Here is an 18,247-nt window from a genome sequence, read left to right on the forward strand (position 1 = left end):
GAGAGGGTGCTTTAGAGAGCCTAACTGGGTGCCCTCAAGAAACCCTCCCTCCCTCCCACCCATTCACTGTTCTCTATCACAGCACCCTGTTTGGCTCCTTAAAGCACCTTCTCACTTTGTCTATTACAAATCAAGAACAGCTTTGCTGCTACTGTTGTTGTTAACCTGCTTGTCTGACTCCCTTCACTGAACTGTCACCTCTAGGAGGGCAGGGACGTGGTTCTCTATCATAAACCCAGGAACTGGCACAGAGTAGGTATTCTACGAAATACTTACTAGTTGAATTCTAGGGGAAGATGGGTAACAAAGCTGTGGAATACACAGACAACTATAAATGAGAGATACAAACAGAAAAACCCATGAAGGCAACAAGCAAATTAGCTAAAACAGAACATGGCTTCCTCTGGCTATCCACCTGAGTTCCAAGCTGAAAGGAGGAAGGGCAGGAGGACTTCATATCTCAGGAACGAATTTAATTTTAATTACCCACTGTTTTCCAGGACTGATGCCGCCATTTCCTTTTATTAGCAGACATCACCAAACAAGACAGGAGACACACAAAAATTACCAATCTATGGAGAGACAAGACAGACATTTCACCTACGCCAAACACATTTCCTGTCTGAAGGAGCTTCAAAGCTGGAGGTGAAGACAGACCCCACCAACCAGCTAACAGAAGGTCATATACAGGTGCTTCTACTGGCCAAAGGTGAGACAATCTGAACACCAAAGGGATACTAATTATATTGGATTGAAATACATCAAATATGTTTAATTGTATCAGATCATAATGATACTAACACAAAACAAAAATCATTACTCACCACTGGAAGATGCTAAGGAAACAATTTATTATTTTGAAACAGGTAAGCAGAGAGAAGAGCACACATATATCCTAGCCTTTCTTTGTGAACCGTTTTTCAGTTATTTGAATGACAAAAATAGTTGATGAAGTAAATCTTTATGGACATATTCTAGCTAATGAATAAATAAGAAGTTATAGAAATAGAACATCATCAGTGATGCCAACAACACAAAGAAAAGTCAGACATGATGTACCCCTGATGAAAATATCAACACCATTTATAAAACAGACTTAACAAAAAATTGAACCTGAATGTGATCTAGCCCCTAAGTATGACTACCAATTTACAGGAAATACAGAAGAAAGAGGATTATGTTAAATGACACCATGGGTATGCAGTTAATAAGGAACAGACTCTGGAAAACTATGGGGCAAACAATCTGGGTTTTTTTCTATTAAAATATGCCAGGAAAAAAAGAGATTTGGAGAAGAAACCAATAGAGACTTGAAAGACACATCGCTAATCGCAATGCAGGGTCTTTATGAGCATCTTCATTCAAACAAACTGTAAAATAAATATATAAATAAAGTATATGAGACAACTACAGAAATTTAAATGATATTTGATGATATAAAGGAATTAACTTTTTTTGTGTGATAATGGTTTGGGGCTATACTTGAAAAAAGAATGATTACTTTTTAGAGATATACATATATTGAAATATTTACAGATAAACTGATGTCTGGGATTTGCTTCAAAAAAATCTGGGGTGGAAAGGGAAAGTGTGTGGGGATGTAACAAGATTGGCCATGAGTTGATAATTTTTCAACATGGATGACGGACACGTGAAGGTTCATTCATTACATTATTCTACTTTTGTAGAGAGCATACAGTAAATTTTAAAAGTCCAAAAACAGAAAGCTTAAAAAACAAAACAAAGCATGCTATAGTAAAGAACATTCTAGAAACTGACTAGCTGTGGGTACTTGGTGGGAAACCAAAGTGAAGAACCCTGGCCCTGGGAGGTAATCGTGTCCTGTCCCTAAACTGGCTCTAGAGGCAGGACCAAAGCAAGGTTGGGCTCAACTGTGGATCTGTAAATTCCTAGACACGTAGGGGAAAGTGTCTGAAAGCTGTGCAGGTCCTGTGAGATGGGCAGCATTAGGGGGCTGGAGAAGTGAGTGAGGCGGACTCGTTTGGGAGCCACAGAGTAGGGGTTTGGGAGAATGAGTAGATGAGGAAACCTCTTTGGGAAGTGATTGGCGGCTTCACTGGCTCTCTGTTTTGCTGCCTGTCTCCCCTCCCTGAAGAGGGCAGGGAGGGGACTTCCCTGGTGGCACAGTGGTTAAGAATTCGCCTACCAATGCAGGGGAGACGGGTTCGAGCTCTGGTCTGGGAAGATCCCACATGCCGCAGAGCAACTAAGCCCGTGCACCACAACTACTGAGCCCGCGAGCCACAACTACTGAGCCCGTGTGCTGCAACTACTGAAGCCTGCATGCCTAGAGCCTGCGCTCTGCCACAAGAGAAACCACCGCAATGAGAAGCCTGTGCACCACAACGAAGAGTAGGCCCCTGCTCACCACAACTAGAGAGAGCCCACGCGCAGCAACGAAGATCCAACACAGCCAAAAATAAATTAAAAATATAAATGAATTTATTTAAAAAAGAGGGCAGGCAGAATATTTCTGCTATATATCCAGTGCCTGGTACACAGTAGGTTCATTATAGTACTATTAGTATATATTATTATTAACAATAAATAAGTTGAGTGAATGAACTCTAATAAGGCCCAATAAAATGAATGCTACAAAGGCAATGTAAGCAAACTGTGCTTACAAGTAACATATAGTTCTTTGAATTAAAATAATTTATTTTTAAAAATCACTGATAATACTATATTTTTCTTATCCTTTGTTATAAGTTTTCACACACAGCATCTTATTTAAAAATTTACCAAACCACACTACAACATAATCACGCCAAATATTATTCAGCCTAGCAGAACCAAGGTCTCCTGGTCTCCTAGTCAACATTTTTTTTCCTATATCACTCTGCTGGTAAGATTTACAATTAGTCAAGTGCTAAAGATACAGCATGTTTTCCAAGAAGCAATTGTACCTTCACAATACAACACTAAATTTCTACTTTACCCCTAGGATGTGAGTTTTGTAACTCTGGGTAAGCTACAACATAACCCGACATTAACAACTAACCAAAGACCAACAGAAAGTATAGAATAGTAACTAAAAGGCCTGTATGCTTAAGAAACAAAAGTGATCTTGTGCCTTAGAGAGGAAACCAGAGGTAGAGCATTCAGACTTTATTCTGCTGAGCTAGCAACACCAGCTGGTTGTACTGGCAGAGATCCTGATTTATTCAGAGCTCAAACAAGGTTCGGCTGGCAGAATCTAACCTTGAACTAGAACAAACTGGAAGGAGGGAAAAAGTGCCACAAAGAGAAGGCAATTCAAAAGTCTATGAATGTATTGCAAAACATGACTTTGTTTAGGAAATCTAGTTTCTTTGGGGGTGTCTTAATTGCAAATGAGGTATTTTCAAGAAACTATATGTACTAGTGCCAAACAGTGAAGTGTCCTTTGAATTTCAAATTAAATTTGTTACAGAAATCCCACCCCTTTGTGGAATAAGGATGTAAAATACTTGGGATCTGAATTCCACCTGTATGCTTCAGGCAGATATTTCGCTAAATAGGATATATGATCAGGTTTCAAAGAAACAAAAGAAAAAAACAATTGTATAAAGTCTACACCACCCAGCTCATTTTCCCCATAAAATGGCCTCCAGAAGCATTTAATGTTGGAACACTGTGTACTAACTAACTTTATTAATACAACGATGACAGTACTGACCCACTGTCAATAGAGCAGTCACCAGCACATTGGGACAAAGGAAAAAAGCTAGACAGCAAGAGAGGTAAGGGCTCACAGACTGTCCTCAACTAAGTCACTAATACTCAAAGTGACACAACTTCCAACCAAGTCCAATTATTTTATTTTATACTTGAAAGTGAAGATAGGAGGCATGAGACTGACAGGTCTCCTGCCTGTTTTAAAGACAGTATCAGGGGCTTCCCTGGTGGAGCAGTGGTTAAGAATCCGCCTGCCAATGTAGGAACACGGGCTCGAGCCCTGGTCCGGGAAGATCCCACATGCCGCGGAGCAACTAAGCCCATGCGCCACAACTGCTGAGTCTGCGCTCTAGAGCCCGCAAGCCACAACTACTGAGCCCACGTGCCACAACTACTGAAGCCCACGTGCCTAGAGCCTGTGCTTCGCAACAAGAGAAGCCATGACAATGAGAAGCCCGTGCACCGCAACGAAGAGTAGCCCCCGCTCACCACAACTACAGAAAGCCCGCACACAGCAACGAAGACCCAACACAGCCATAAATAAATAAATAAATTTATTTAAAAAAAAAGAGGGAATAACAGGAAAATTAACCAGATTTCAAAGACGATGGAGGACCAGAAAGTCACAAAACATTTTAACCTCATCTTGGTTTAATCTCAAGTCATTCCTCTGCTCAATAATTTTGTCTTTTTTTTTTTTTTTTTTTAAGACCCCACCACTAACCTTACTGCTCATGCAGCAGAGATCAAAGGAATGAAAACAAAGGCTTTTTCAATTACAGGACCACTCCTTGGCTCCTGGATTGATTAAGAGCTTCCTTGCTGGAATTTCTAGAGGAGATTCGGTAGGATAGGCTGGTACTCAGTCACCCCTACTTAAACGAGGCATTCTTGATGATGCATGTACTGCTTCTCATTTACTCTTTAGAGTTAAACACAGCTAGGATAAGAATGCCCTCTATTCGCTACATGTCAGACTTCCATTCTGGGGGCTGAGCTATGACCTGAAAAGGCCTCTTTTTTACCTTTCTAACTAAAACGAAAAGACTAAACAAGCCAACTGCATAAAGTCTCATCACATAAGCACTCGTATCAAGGCAGTCAAACAACATCATCATCATTTAGCCAAACTTCTACAGTGCTATATGATTCAGCTTTAAACACTTTAAGTTGCACTGAAGCAAGTGACCGAATGGCCAGATAGCCAAAATTCATGGTAATAACTCTTTGTCGGGCAGATTTTGATCTATGCCAACAACCAGAATTGGCTCATACCCACAAACCTCTTTGAAAAACCTTAGTGCAAAAGTCCCAGGATACAAGAAATTCATAGATTCAGAGCCACAGTCTTTCATCACAGGATCAGAATGCTGCTTCCTACCACATGTGGGCACTAAGCAAGAGTTGGCCATCACCAATACTTTCCATATAAGGAAGTCTCAGGAAGCTAGCAAGTTCTCTTTAAGAAAAGAGAATTGCTGGTTCTAAACTCTTAACAAGCAATCCCTAAAAGGATAAATTCTATGGTATGTGAAATATATCTCAATTAAAAAAAAAAAGAAAGAATAGTTCAACTGGGACTTCCTTGGTAGCACAGTGGTTAAGAATCCACCTGCCAATGCAGGGGACACGGGTTTGAGCCCTGGTCCAGGAAGATCCCACATGCCACGGAGCAACTAAGCCTGTGCGCCACAACTACTGAGCCTGTGCTCTAGAGCCCGCGAGCCACAACTATTGAGCCCGCACTCTAGAGCCCATGAGCCACAACTACTGAAGCCTGCACACCTAGAGCCCGTGCTCTGCAACAAGAGAAGTCCCCATTCACCACAACTAGAGAAAGCCCGTGCAGTAATGAAGACCCAATGCAGCCAAAAATTAATTAATTAAAAAAAAAAATAGGGCTTCCCTGGTGGCTCAGTGGTTGGGAGTCCGCCTGCCAATGCAGGGGACACGGGTTCATGCACCGGTCCGGGAAGATCCCACATGCCGCGGAGCGGCTGGGCCCGTGAGCCATGGCTGCCGAGCCTGTGCGTCCAGAGCCTGTGCTCCGCAACGGGAGAGGCCACAACAGTGAGAGGCCCGTGTACCTCAAAAAAATAAAAAATAATAATAGTTCAAATGCAGTTTTGCCATTTTTAACAGTATTCCAAAAATATATGTTGAGAAATTACCTCACATATCCTAAAGCTTTCATTCAAGTTTATATAATCTATTCGAACGGATGCCAATTATTATCATACTTTGATACAGTGTATATAATGAATTGTTTAAAAAAATTACCCTTACTCTACTCAATCACAATTCTAGCTCAACTTCTATTCATGAGATAAAACAAAAGTTATAATAAAGAATGGCAGGACTTCCCTGGTGGTGCAGTGGTTAAGAATCCGCCTGCCAATGCAGGGGACGTGGGTTCGAGCCCTGGTCCAGGAAGATCCCACATGCCGCAGAGCAACTAAGCCCGTGCACCACAACTACTGAGCCTGCGCTCTACAGCCCATGAGCCACAACTACTGAGCCCATGTACCACAACTACGGAAGCCCACGCGCCTAGAGCCCGTGCTCTGCAACAAGAGAAGCCCCAACTCGCCACAACTAGAGAAAGCCCACGCACAGCAATGAAGGCCCAACGCAGACAAAAATAAATAAATACATAATAAAGAATGGCTTTATTGGCTTCATAGTGAGATATTTAAGCGAAATGAGTAGGCTCAAATACTTCACAGTAGTAAAATATAAAGCAGTACGATGACAATTTCTGGCTAATTGTATGATTGAAATTTGTGCCAAATAAATTACACTTGTATTGCCAGAAGAACTGAGCATCTGTACAGTTCTTAGGTATATATACTGAACATAGGAAAAGTGTTCTTTTCAACCTTAGGATACTATTTCTAGATGTTACACCAGGAACAAGCCCCAGTGAAACAAAAATGTAAAGTTTCATGACAATCATGCTCCACTTATTTAACTTTTATTCACACGTATGATAAATACCAGGAATAACTGCTTATTGTTTTAGGAAAAAACTACTTACAAGAGATAGCAGCAAACGGAACAGGTCACCAACATGGTGATGATAACTCTGGAGAAAAAAAAAAAGTGCAAGCATTAGATAACTAGCAAACTATGCAGACTTTGCAGGAGGTTTAAGTTCCCTTCCCAGGTGATCAAACCTGGCAAGGATTGCACAACCAGGAAAATACATCTGAATCTGTTCAAACACCAGAGACAGCACGGTGCCCTGGGGTGCACACAGCAGAATTCTACGGAAGTCATTAACATTTGTATTTAAGGGAATGTGTACTGATGCCACAGTTTAGGGGTCTGATCCAAACCCATCTGAAACTGAACACAAAAGGCTGTACTGGTAATAGCTTTGACATCCAAGTAACTGCCCTATTTGGTATATGAAATGACACTATACTGCTAAAAATGTTACTGAGTCCAAGCTCGCTCTGCTCACCGCACGACAGGCCAATGAATCGGAGACAAGGTGTTGAGGCAAGGGATACGACTTTATTGGGAAAGCCGGCAGCCCGAGAAGATGGCAGACCGGTGTCTCCGAAAAACCATCTTCTCTGGGTCTGGATGCCAGTTTCTTTTATAGAATCAGAGAGGGAGAGGCGGTGAGGAAGTAAGGTAAGAAGGCAGAACAGAGAGGGAGAGGCGGTGAGGAAGTAAAGTAAAAGGGCCATCAGTCTTGCAAAACATCTGGAATGACCAGCCTCGGTGAGGGGATGTGTTAGTTTCTTCTTTTTTGCAGCCATTCACAGGTGAGCAGGGCTAGCAGAGGGACAGGGTTCCCTGAGGCAGGCCATTATGTATGATTATAATAACAAAAGCAATGAAAAGCAAAGGTTAGAGTCAAAGAAACAGATCCAATGTGGAGTCCGATTTAGCTCTTCCGTGTTACCAAAATATGACTTTCTAGCCTTGACCTCTCCCCATCTCCATTCCTGTCTGAAAAATAGTTAAACCTGGATCTCTGATCAGCTGAATTTCAACGTTTAAAAAATTGAATTCATGATATTCTTTTCCCATTTCTCTTTCCAAATTTAAATCTCCTACTCCAGAAAAGCTCTGCCATTTCCACCCATCTGACCCACCCCTCCAATCTGTCATCTTTTCACTCATACCTCCCCTGCACCTTCAGTCACCAAATGCTGTGGATTAGTCCTTTGAAGCAGCTCTCCTTATGCGGATTTTTTTCCTTTCTATTCCCATCGTTAAAATCAAAATTTATCAGGTCTGCCTGGCTAACTGCTGGCAGATTCAAAACTTTCTTCCTTCCCTTTCATTCTATCCATACAATCTTTCATTCATTCCTACGATCACCTTGGGTTAATCTTTCTAAAATATTCCTTTCATTACATCACTCTACAGCTTATCACCTTTCAATGCCCCCCCATCATTCACAAGCGTGACTTCCAAAGAGGGGGTCTCCACACCCCATAGAGTAAGAAAGACTATCTCCTAGAAGGCAGGGGGCAAATATCTGAACTCCTATATATATTATGTTTAACTCATCCTTTAGAAATTCTGTGTGTGTGCATATATTTTCTGTGGTTAATACACTGGCTTGTCCATTCAACAGATTCAGAGTGACTTGTATGCACCAGGCTCTGGGGAGAGAGGAGTGAACAAAAGGGATGAAAACCCCTGAAGTTTAGCAAAGCAAAGGTTCCTGGTGAGAGGGTATCAGGCATTCAAAGAGGACAGAGGCCAGTGTGGCTGAGCTGAGCAAGGACAGCCTGGTAGGAAGTGAGGTCAGAGGTATCTGGTAGCCTCTGAAAGGAAAAGGGAAGCTATTTTGGAGGGATTTGAGGAGAGGACTGACAAAATCTGACCCAAATTCTGATAGGATCTCTCTGCAGGGTGGAAATAGACTAGGGAAGAGAAAGCAAAAGGAAAAGCAGAAAAACCAGTTAGTGGGGAATTGCACCAATGGACCACTCTGGTAGCAGGGCCTGTAGTGAGAACTGGTCAGACTCTGGATATATCCTGAAGGCACATTCTTCAAAACACGTACCTTATAGTACATATAAATAGGTATTGGGGGTTGCACATCATGTTTATTATTCTCCACCCCAAGCTTCTGCTCCTCTTCTTCCATTCCCCTGCCCCAACCTGGAATCCCTCCCTCAGTCTTTCCCTTCCCCAAAAGACCAACTCAGAGATCGTAAACAGCTGAGGCCCCTTTGTACTACTTGATTAATAGTTCGATATCAAACGCTCCCTCATGGGAATTCCCTGGTGGTCCAGTGGCTAGGACTCCACGCTTTCACTGTGCGGGTTCGATCCCTGGTCAGGGAACTAAGATCCCGCAAGCCGCACGGCACAACGCAGCCAAAAAGAAAAGAAAAAAAATTTTTTTAATTAAGATATCAGTTCCTAATGTGCTTCATTAAAATATCAGTTCCTAATGTGCTTCTTCCAAGTTATTGCCTGCTGAAGAGTTTAGGGGTGAAGTGTCATGATAACTACAATTTACCTTCAAATGATTCAGCAAAATTACGTATGTATGTATGCACACCTGGATTCATAGACAAAGCAAATATAAAGCAAATATGAATATGTCAGCATTATTGAATCTAGGTGGTGTTATACAACACCTGTACTACTCTATTTTTCTGAATGTTCAAAAATGTTATGTCTGAAAAAATTGGAGCTGACTGAACTGTAACACTAATCCCTGCGCTCTGTCCCCATTCCCTCCCCCACAACTACTGCTAAGGGAGCCACTGTGAAAAAATCTGAAGCTTTCAGAGAATCTGTGGATTCCTAAAGAGGAGAATGGGAAATCATGAAAAATAGGAATGGTCAGGAACCAGTACTCCAGGTACAGACTTCATTTTATCCAGCCCTTTTTCAGTTGTAGAAAAGATGAGAGTAAGAGGCTTGTTTTAGGTTATACATAGATTCAGAAGAGTTTTTCCCCTTTTGCTCCCTTTTTCCCCCAGCTTCATGAGGTCCAGAAAACCTCCTAATCACCCAGGTTTCTGCATTCTGATGTGCAGGGGTCTCAGAGAAGAGGATTTAACAGCAAAGTCTCCTTTCTTCCCTTCTGACACAGCACCTTTACTTAGCTCCTTAATGAAGATGTTTTTAATCCTTCAAATCAGAAATGCTCTCCCGCGTTAAAAATTCACCATTGTCCTTGAATCAATTCAGCTCCTTCGTGTATTTAAAAAAAATAAATCACTTGCAGTCTTTTCAGAAGGTAAAGGGGAACTAATACTAATTCAGTACTAATATTTCCATTTTACAATGAGGAAACAGGAACATGGAAAAGTTAACTAAACTATCCAAGGTCATAGGGATCATCCAGCCGGGAGCAGTGTTTCTCAAAGTGTAATACAGTAACTCCTAGGAGACACCTAGTGTTTTAAGACCTGCTCAATCCTGCCAAGAGCAGGAAATACAAGGACTGAGGTGGAGGCTATGAATTAGATCCAGATAACATATCACTAGCAGGTCAAACCTGAATAGTGACACTAGGGCTAGAAACTGAGTAGCCCATGGACCACTGGAGGCGTTTCATTACCCCGGGTAACACCAGTGGCATCAAGACTCAAGGCTGGGCATGGTGGGCCCCAAATGGGGGTCTTCAAGAAAGGAGTGGTCAACACTACCAGAACATTAATAAATGCTTTCTGAGTATGAAGGCTGGAAAGGCAGACAGTGGGTAATGAAACAGCTGAAGACAGAAACACAACAAAGGAGTACTATGTTGTTCTCTAATTCCAGTAGGAGAAACAAGCCCAAGGAATTAAATTTGGTTAATACAAATTGTTTTAATAACCCCAGAATTCTGACACTCTAAATCATCTATTACAGGCTGGAAAGATGACGCTATATAACTGATGTTAGTGGTGGGGTGGGAAGAGGAACCTAATACAGTGAAATGACAGAAATTCATCCACCATTTTTCCTTTTTAAACAAATTATGATTTACTTGTAAGCTCGATGGAAGTAACAGGTCTAACACAGTTTATTCCAGAGAGCAAAAGGGGTTCAGGTCACAAAACATTAAGGAAGTAATAGCATTTTCTTTCCTTTAATAAAGGCAATAGACTTATCCACTCAATAACTCTTTCCTGAATGTCTACTCTGCATGCAGAGCACTGTGAAGCCACCAATTCGTTTCAAAGAATAAAACAAGAGATGGTGTTCCCCCAAATCTGTGACTTCAGTCTAAGTGTCACCCCACATGATCTTGCCGCTGAGAAAAAAATGACTAAAAGGCAAAGAGGAACCAGAAAGAGGGTGTTCCAAAGCCCCTCTGAAGATAAGACTCTGTTTCATACTACAATAAAAAAAAAAGTTTACTTACAAAACAGATAAAGCTTTAACAAAGAAGTCTGGGGGAAAAAAGTCTTTCTTAACCAATCATTCTAAGAGCTTGTTACACTCACATACAAGGGCTGCAGAGCCCTTGGAAAGGTATGACGCAGGGGTTTCTAAACAATACCTCCGACTCTTTGATAATTAATCTCGCTCTAGATCAAGCCCCAGCTAGATCCTGGCGCCCACTAGATGCAAGGCCTGGGCTCAACGCTGCTGCACAAGCTTGTCCTCTGCAACTGCGACAGTCTGTGAGGCAGAGAGATCAATTTCTGTTTTATTTATTTGATCCGTTCCTTTAAAGTTTAGGCAAACGAGGCCTCATTTGGGTGGACGGCAGGGCTAAAGGGGCGACAGACGTCTAGGGACGAACCCCAACTTCTCCTTGAGTCTTTATAAACCCATTTCCGACTGCACCCTCCCCACACAGAGACGTGATGAGAAAAAATTCCCCTACAACTCCTTCCCAAGGAGGGTCCGCCGGAAGTCACCCTCCTCACGTTCAGGCCCGGAGACACTGAGGCTGCTGCGATAAGGAAGTCGAGGGGCTGCACGGGGGTCGGGGCCTGACTGGAGGACAGGATCACCCGGGCAAGGTCTCCGACCGGTGCGGAATCGCCCCCTCCCCCGCCCGGCTCTGCGGGTCCTCACCGCGCGTCCCTCCCCAGGCAGGCCTGGCGCACTTACCCCCGGTTGGGACCCTTAGGGATGAACCAGGGCACCAGGAAGCCGACGAAGCCCCAGAACACGCTCATCACGATGAGAGGCACGGTGAGGCCCGTATACGCCATGGCTGCTGCGGGAGGTGCCAGCCCCTGCCCCGCCGCCTCACTGTTGTCCCACCCGGAAGTGTCAACACCGGCCGCGTGACCTGCGCGCGCAAAGACCCGCCTCCCGCACCCCACGTGACCTCGCGCCGGACTCCGCCCCGCCGGGGACTGGGAGACAGAGCCCCGCCCTCCCCCGGCCGGTCTTGGGGTCCTGCTCCTTGGAGGGACATCAGTCACCCCAGAGCCCCAGAGGTAGGGGTAAGTCACCAGGGGCTCAGCAAAGTTTTCTGATACGAAGGTGACCCTTTTAAGAAAAGAGTGTAGGTATTTACAGCTTTATCTTATGCAACAAACATATAAAGAACTTAATAGTAAGTTTCTGTTCAGAATTCCTGTGTGCCAGGCACTGGGCCATGAGCTTTAAGTGTTTGAGTTTGTTTTAAACACCTCACGACAGCCTATGAAGTCGTTTTCATTATTATCCCCACTTTGCCGTTGAAGAAACTGAGGCCCAGGGAGGAGGTTAAGGATCTTGGCCAGAGTCACATAGCTACTAAGTGGCGGAGCCAGGATTTAACCTTTGACGGTGTGATTTTCAAGCCCAGTGCTCTTAGCTACTTACCTACTGAATGACTTGTGCACTGTGCCAAGTTTGGGGGTTACAGAAATCAAACAGACACTGCCTCCCCTCAGGGAGTTCACAGGCTGGTGAGATGGACTTGTGAGCAGGCCACTCAATGCAGTGTGAAGATAGAGTGGACCATAGTGCACAACTTTTCCATCCCAGCCAGTCCTGAGCTGAGCCTTGAAAGAGGAGTAGAAATTAGCCAGAGTAGTAAGGAGAAGGTAACATGAGTTTCAAATGCTTGCCAAGGATTTTCACATATGTTCATTGTAGTATGTGACAACCTTGGAACAGAGGAACCCAGTTCTCAGAGAGGTTGACAGAGCTCTCAGGCAGAAGCAAGATGTAAAGCAAATCTATAAACCAATCCAATGTGCTTTACCCTGGACCATGTTTTCCCAGCAATCGTCACATTTCCTTACCTGGAATTGTCTCCTGATTTCTTTCTTCATTCAACTAGAATGGATTCCTGGATTAAATGAGAAATTGGACCAAAGATCTTTAATATCTCTTGAAACACGATTCTAAGCCTTTACCTGAAGGACAAGGCAGGAAACTAGTTGGTCTCCTTTGTGCTCATCCTGCCCCCCGCAACAACTCAGTCTCTACAGAAATTCTGTTGTCCTTAAGTTCCAGTCCAGGCATCACCTTCACCAAGACCTATTTTCATTCTGTTATTGCATGTCTTGTGGCCTTCTACTTGTTTGTGTGTATAAATTAACCAACCCTCTACTAGAGGGCAAACTCTTTGATTATGGGCACTGTTTAACTGATCTTTGTTCCTTAGAAGCACTTTATACATAGAATGTGCTCAATAAACACTTGTACAACTGAATTGAATAGTTAAGAAAGGGTGAAATCAGCCAGAACTAAATTAGAGAAAAAAGTTTGCTCTTTCTTCCCATTTCTTTTTTTAAAAACTTATTTCTAATCGTGGCAAAATAAATATACATAACATAAAACTTAACCTTCTTTACCACTTTTAAGTGTACAGTCCAATAGTGTTAAGTATTCACACCGTTGTGCACCTGATCTCCAGAACATTTTCCTACGCACTAAACAAATCCCCATTCTCTCCTTCCCCCGCCCCTGGCAACCACCATCCTACTTTCTGTTTCTATAAGCTTGACTACTCAAGATACCTGATATAAGTGGAATCATAGAACATTTGTCTTTTTGTGACTGGCTTATTTCACTTAGCATAATGTCCTCTAGATTCATCCATGTTGTAGCATGTATCAGAATTTCCATCCTTTTTAAGGCTGAATAATATTCAACTGTATGTATATACCACGTTTTGTTTCTCCATTCATCCGTGGTTGGATAGTTGGGTTGCTTTCACTTTTTTGGCTATTGTAAATTTTTTTCCCCTTTTAAAAATAAATGCAGATATTTTTAAGTTGATCTTGGTACGTCTAACTTTTGCCTTGCCTTCTTGGCAGCCTCTCTGAGAAGCAGATGTTGGGGAGTACAGGGATGTGGCTGTTCAGACACCAATTCTGTCGAAATCTGTTTCAGCCTCTGTGAAAGAGAAAAATCTTTAATCTCGGTATTATATTTGTGGGCTAGTATTGGCCAATAGCTCCCTCTATCAGTCAGTCTGTCCAAAACATTTTATCACATGTTCCAAGTGAAAACTGTGGAGAAGGCCGGGAACTAGGATTCAGTGACCCTCTGAATTAAGAAATATTCTCTGCTTTCAAGGCATTTAAAGTCTCCTGCATCAAATAAACCAGACTTTGGGCAGCGGTCCCAGGACTGCTGGGGAGTCCCTGAGACTCTCCCAGGGGGTCCACCAAGTCCTCTCTTTTCTAACTACCAATCTGTGTGAGGTTGAATTTTCTTCCTTTGCTTCCTTCTCTTCCAAAACATCATATTGCCACAGACTGAATGCAGAAGCATTGTAAGAATCCATTTGCCTTCTACTAAACCAGACATTAAGGAATTTTGCAAAAATGTAACACAATGTCACTCTTTTTGCAACATTTTTTTGTTTTGTATTGGAAAAGATAGCTATTTTCCTTAAAAATGTTATTTCTGGGCTTCCCTGGTGGTGCAGTGGTTGAGAGTCTGCCTGCCGATGCAGGGGACACGGGTTTGTGTCCCGGTCCGGGAGGGTCCCACATGCCGCGGAGCTGCTGAGCCTGCGCGCCCGGAGCCTGTGCTCCGCAACGGGAGAGGTTACAATGAGAGGCCCACGTACCAAAAAAAAAAAAAAAAAGTTATTTCTGTTAACATGTTTTGGGTTTATTATTATTTTTTAATGATTTAAAAATAAATCTTAAAATTTTAATGTCTAATATGGTAAATTATATCGATAGATATAACCCTCATAAATAGGGTCTTTGGGTCCTCAATAATTTTTAAATTAGAGGAAAATTCTCGGAGGCAACTTCAGTAGGATGAAATAAACAAGAGTGGATTATAAAACACTACAACGCAAACCCCAAAGAACCCTAAACAGGCATGCAGGTTTACAAAGCCACGAAGTCATAAAGCTCCTTTCCAAGTTGATTGAGAACGTTGGAAGTTAGTGGAGAAGCTGAAATTCCAGCCTAATTCACTACTTGTTTGCTCTGCACATATGTAGGGAACGGCCACTGCCGGCAGACACCACTGATAATTGCAGCTACCATTTCTTGATGGCCACATGCCAGTCATTAAACAAGGTACTTTGAATTACCTGTCTCATTCAGTGCTCACAACACCTAATATAGATGTTATTAAATCGATTTTACAGGGCTTCCCTGATGGCGCAGTGCTTGAGAGTCCGCCTGCTGATGCAGGGGACATGGGTTCGTGCCCTGGTCCAGGAAGATCCCACATGCCGCGGAGCGGCTGGGCCCGTGAGCCATGGCCGTGTAGCCTGTGTGTCCGGAGGCTGTGCTCCGCAACGGGAGAGGCCACAACAGTGACAGGCCCGCGTAAAAAAAAAAAAAAAAAAAAAGAGAGAGGCTCAGATTTGTAACTTGCCCAAAGTCTAGCTGTTTTAAGTGACAAAACTGGCATCTGAATGTAGGTCTTCGTAGCTCCTGTTCTTCCCACGAAGCCATGCTACCTCTCCTATTTCAAATAGTAAGTCAACCAAAACAAAGCAAAAAAACCTTAAACTATACATTAAACAAGATAGAGACATCTAAGGCCTAACAGGAGACCTTTAAAAACCACCTGTTGCAGAATTAGCTGCCCTCCTACTAGGGATAGGCTAGGATGTGGTTGATTTAATTACTTCTGATGGACAAAGAATATTTTATTTATTACTGGTGCATGTTTATATTGTAATTATGGTGTTCAGGCAATACATCAACCTCATGTAGTTATTTAAATTTGGATGACCTGCTGTTCTCATGAAGACTTCTTTACGGATCAAACTTTGAGTAAAAACCCAATCATATATGCACAGAATATTTCTAGAAGTATACAAAAGACTGGAAACGGTGACTGCTTCTGGGGAGAACTTAGTGACTGAGAGTCAGTGTGAAAGGAAACTTATTATTATTTTTTTTTTTTGGCCATGCTGAGCGGCTTGTGGGATCGTCTTAGTTCCCCAACCATCCCTGACCAAGGATTGAACCCATGCCCCCTGCAATGGAAGTACGGAGTCCTAACCACTGGACCACCAGGGAATTCCCAGGAAACTTACTTTTCACTGTATACCTTTTGTACCTTTTTTTAAAAAATTTATTTAATTTATTTATTTTTGGCTGCACTGGGGCTCCGTTGCTGAGTGTGGGCCTTCTCCAGTTGCGGCGAGCGGGGGCTACTCTTCGTTGCGGTGCGCGAGCATCTCATTGCCGTGGCTTCTCCTGCTGCAGAGCATGGGCTCTAGGCACGTGGGCTTCAGTAGTGGTGGCTTGTGGGCTCTAGAGTGCAGGCTCAGCAGTTGTGGCACACGGCCCTAGTTGCTCCGCGGCATGTGGGATCTTCCCGGACCAGGGCTCGAACCCGTGTCCCCTGCATTGGCAGGCGGATTCTTAACCACTGTGCCACCAGGGAAGCCCATCTTGTACCTTTTTATGTTGTACTATATATATAAGTATTACTTCTTAAAAAAAAAAACAAATTAATTTAAAAGAACAATGAACAAAGACCCAAGCCATTACCAGATTGGAACTGCTCAAAGTCTGTAGCATCAGCAGAGTATGAAGGACTCTTGGTTAGTACAGTTCTGCCGGGTTCCCAGAAGATTTGGTTACTTATTTGCCTACCCAACTCACATGGAAACCTCTGTAGCTGAACATCTCAACCCAAGTGCACTATGAAAGCAGACATTCAGAATCAGTTATGTGAAGTTTAAAAGTTTGGAGTCTTCCCAAAATAGCACAAGGGGACTCACTCAAGTAAATGGACATCTGCAAATTTGATGAAAAGGTCAGTAGGAAACTGCTTAATTCAAACTCATTCCAGGAAACATGCTAAAACCCCCCAGGCCAAAACCTTGATAAGCAGGCCCACCCAGCTGGCATTCTGCAGTCTCCATTTCCTGCAGCAGCCCAAACATGATATTGCTGCCTTTAAACACTCCTGCTTTGTTCAAGAACCAGCATTTATCCAAACTCCCTGGAGAAAAACTTTCCCCTCTGCTCCTTCAGACAAACGCACTGCCAATCTCCTCAGAAAGACAATAGCTGACATTTGCTGAGTTCTCTGTGCTTTACACGCAGTATCTCAAGTAGTAAGTCTGACAACTCTGTGAAGTAGGTACTCTTGTCTTCCTTTCTTTCCCTTTCTTTCTTTCTTTTTTCTTTCCTCTTTCTCCTTCCTTCCTTCTTCCTTCTTAATAAATTTGTTTACTTATTTTTGGCTGCGTTGGGTCTTCGTTGCTGCACACCGTCTTTCTTTAGTTGCGGCAAGCGGGGGCTACTCTTCATTGCAGTGCACGGGCTTCTCATTGCAGTGGCTTCTCTTGCTGCGGAGCACAGGCTCTAGGCGCGCAGTCTTCAGTAGTTGTGGCGCATGGGCTTAGTTGCGCCACAGCATGTGGGATCTTCCCAGACCAAGGCTCAAACCCATGTCCCCTACGTTGGCAGGCAGATTCTTAACCACTGCGCCACCAGTGGAAGTCCCAGAGGTAGGTACTCTTCATCTCCATTTTATAAATGACAAACCTGAGGCCCAGAGAGGTTTGGCCATTTGCCCAGGGTCACACAGCTAGAAGCCGACTGAGCTGGGATTAGAGCTCTCAGTTGATGTCAAATTCCCACTCTTGATCATGCACTATTATTCACATGGCTGATGATAAAAAGCCTGGTGTGACTTGGGGAGATTACAGCTCTCAAAGCTCTTATCTATCACTTGTATTGAACAAAGTTGCTGAAAAGAAACCAAATCTAACTCTTAGGAAATACAATTTAAGTTTCATGGTGAGCGTAATGGCTGGAGCCTAGGGCCCAGACCAGGCATCAGAAGATGTCATCCTACTACAAATATGATCTAGTTTGAAATCTGACTTTTACGCAAATTTGGGGCCCTGAAACATGTGTTGTTCGAGAATGAAGACAAAACCTCAAATTAGAAAAATAAACCACAGCCCTTGCTGGTTGACCTACTTGTTATGCTCCCTAGACATACGGTTCAGTGTGCTAACATAGCCACCATGTTTTGGGCACCTGCTCTATTTTATGTGCTGTGTGTATGTATACATCCTAATCCACGATTTCCCAAATTTACCTAGTCATAAGCATCATACAAGGGCCATGTGAAAAATACAGATGCACACAAGACCTGAAGAGTTCTCTCTTCAGACGTACTGTATCACAGAATCTCCAGGCAAGAGGTGGAGACTATTTTAGCAACCACCCACGTGACTCCTAAAATCAGGGGGATC

At 43.1% G+C, this 18,247-nt stretch overlaps 1 protein-coding gene across 2 annotated transcripts in view; it reads right to left on the minus strand.

The window, feature by feature from the left end:
• The window catches only part of ATP6V0E1 (ATPase H+ transporting V0 subunit e1), a 35,073-nt gene extending 23,167 nt beyond the window's left edge, over positions 1–11,906 (minus strand). The window contains exons 1-2 of one of the 2 annotated variants that reach the window (XM_027084282.1): positions 11,713–11,905; positions 6,716–6,763 (exon numbers count right to left, since the gene is read on the minus strand). In XM_027084282.1, coding sequence (XP_026940083.1) covers positions 6,716–6,763; positions 11,713–11,816 — 152 coding nt within the window. In that variant the 5' untranslated portion in view covers positions 11,817–11,905. Of the gene's footprint in view, positions 1–6,715; positions 6,764–11,712 lie in introns of both variants that reach the window. The other variant, XM_027084283.1, reaches the window with a different exon arrangement.
• Between the last annotated feature and the right edge of the window lie 6,341 nt (positions 11,907–18,247).

Source organism: Aethalodelphis obliquidens, unplaced genomic scaffold, assembly GCF_003676395.1.
Source record: "Aethalodelphis obliquidens isolate GAN/ISIS:26980383/991018 unplaced genomic scaffold, ASM367639v1 scaffold52, whole genome shotgun sequence".
Classification (NCBI taxonomy): domain Eukaryota; kingdom Metazoa; phylum Chordata; class Mammalia; order Artiodactyla; family Delphinidae; genus Aethalodelphis; species Aethalodelphis obliquidens.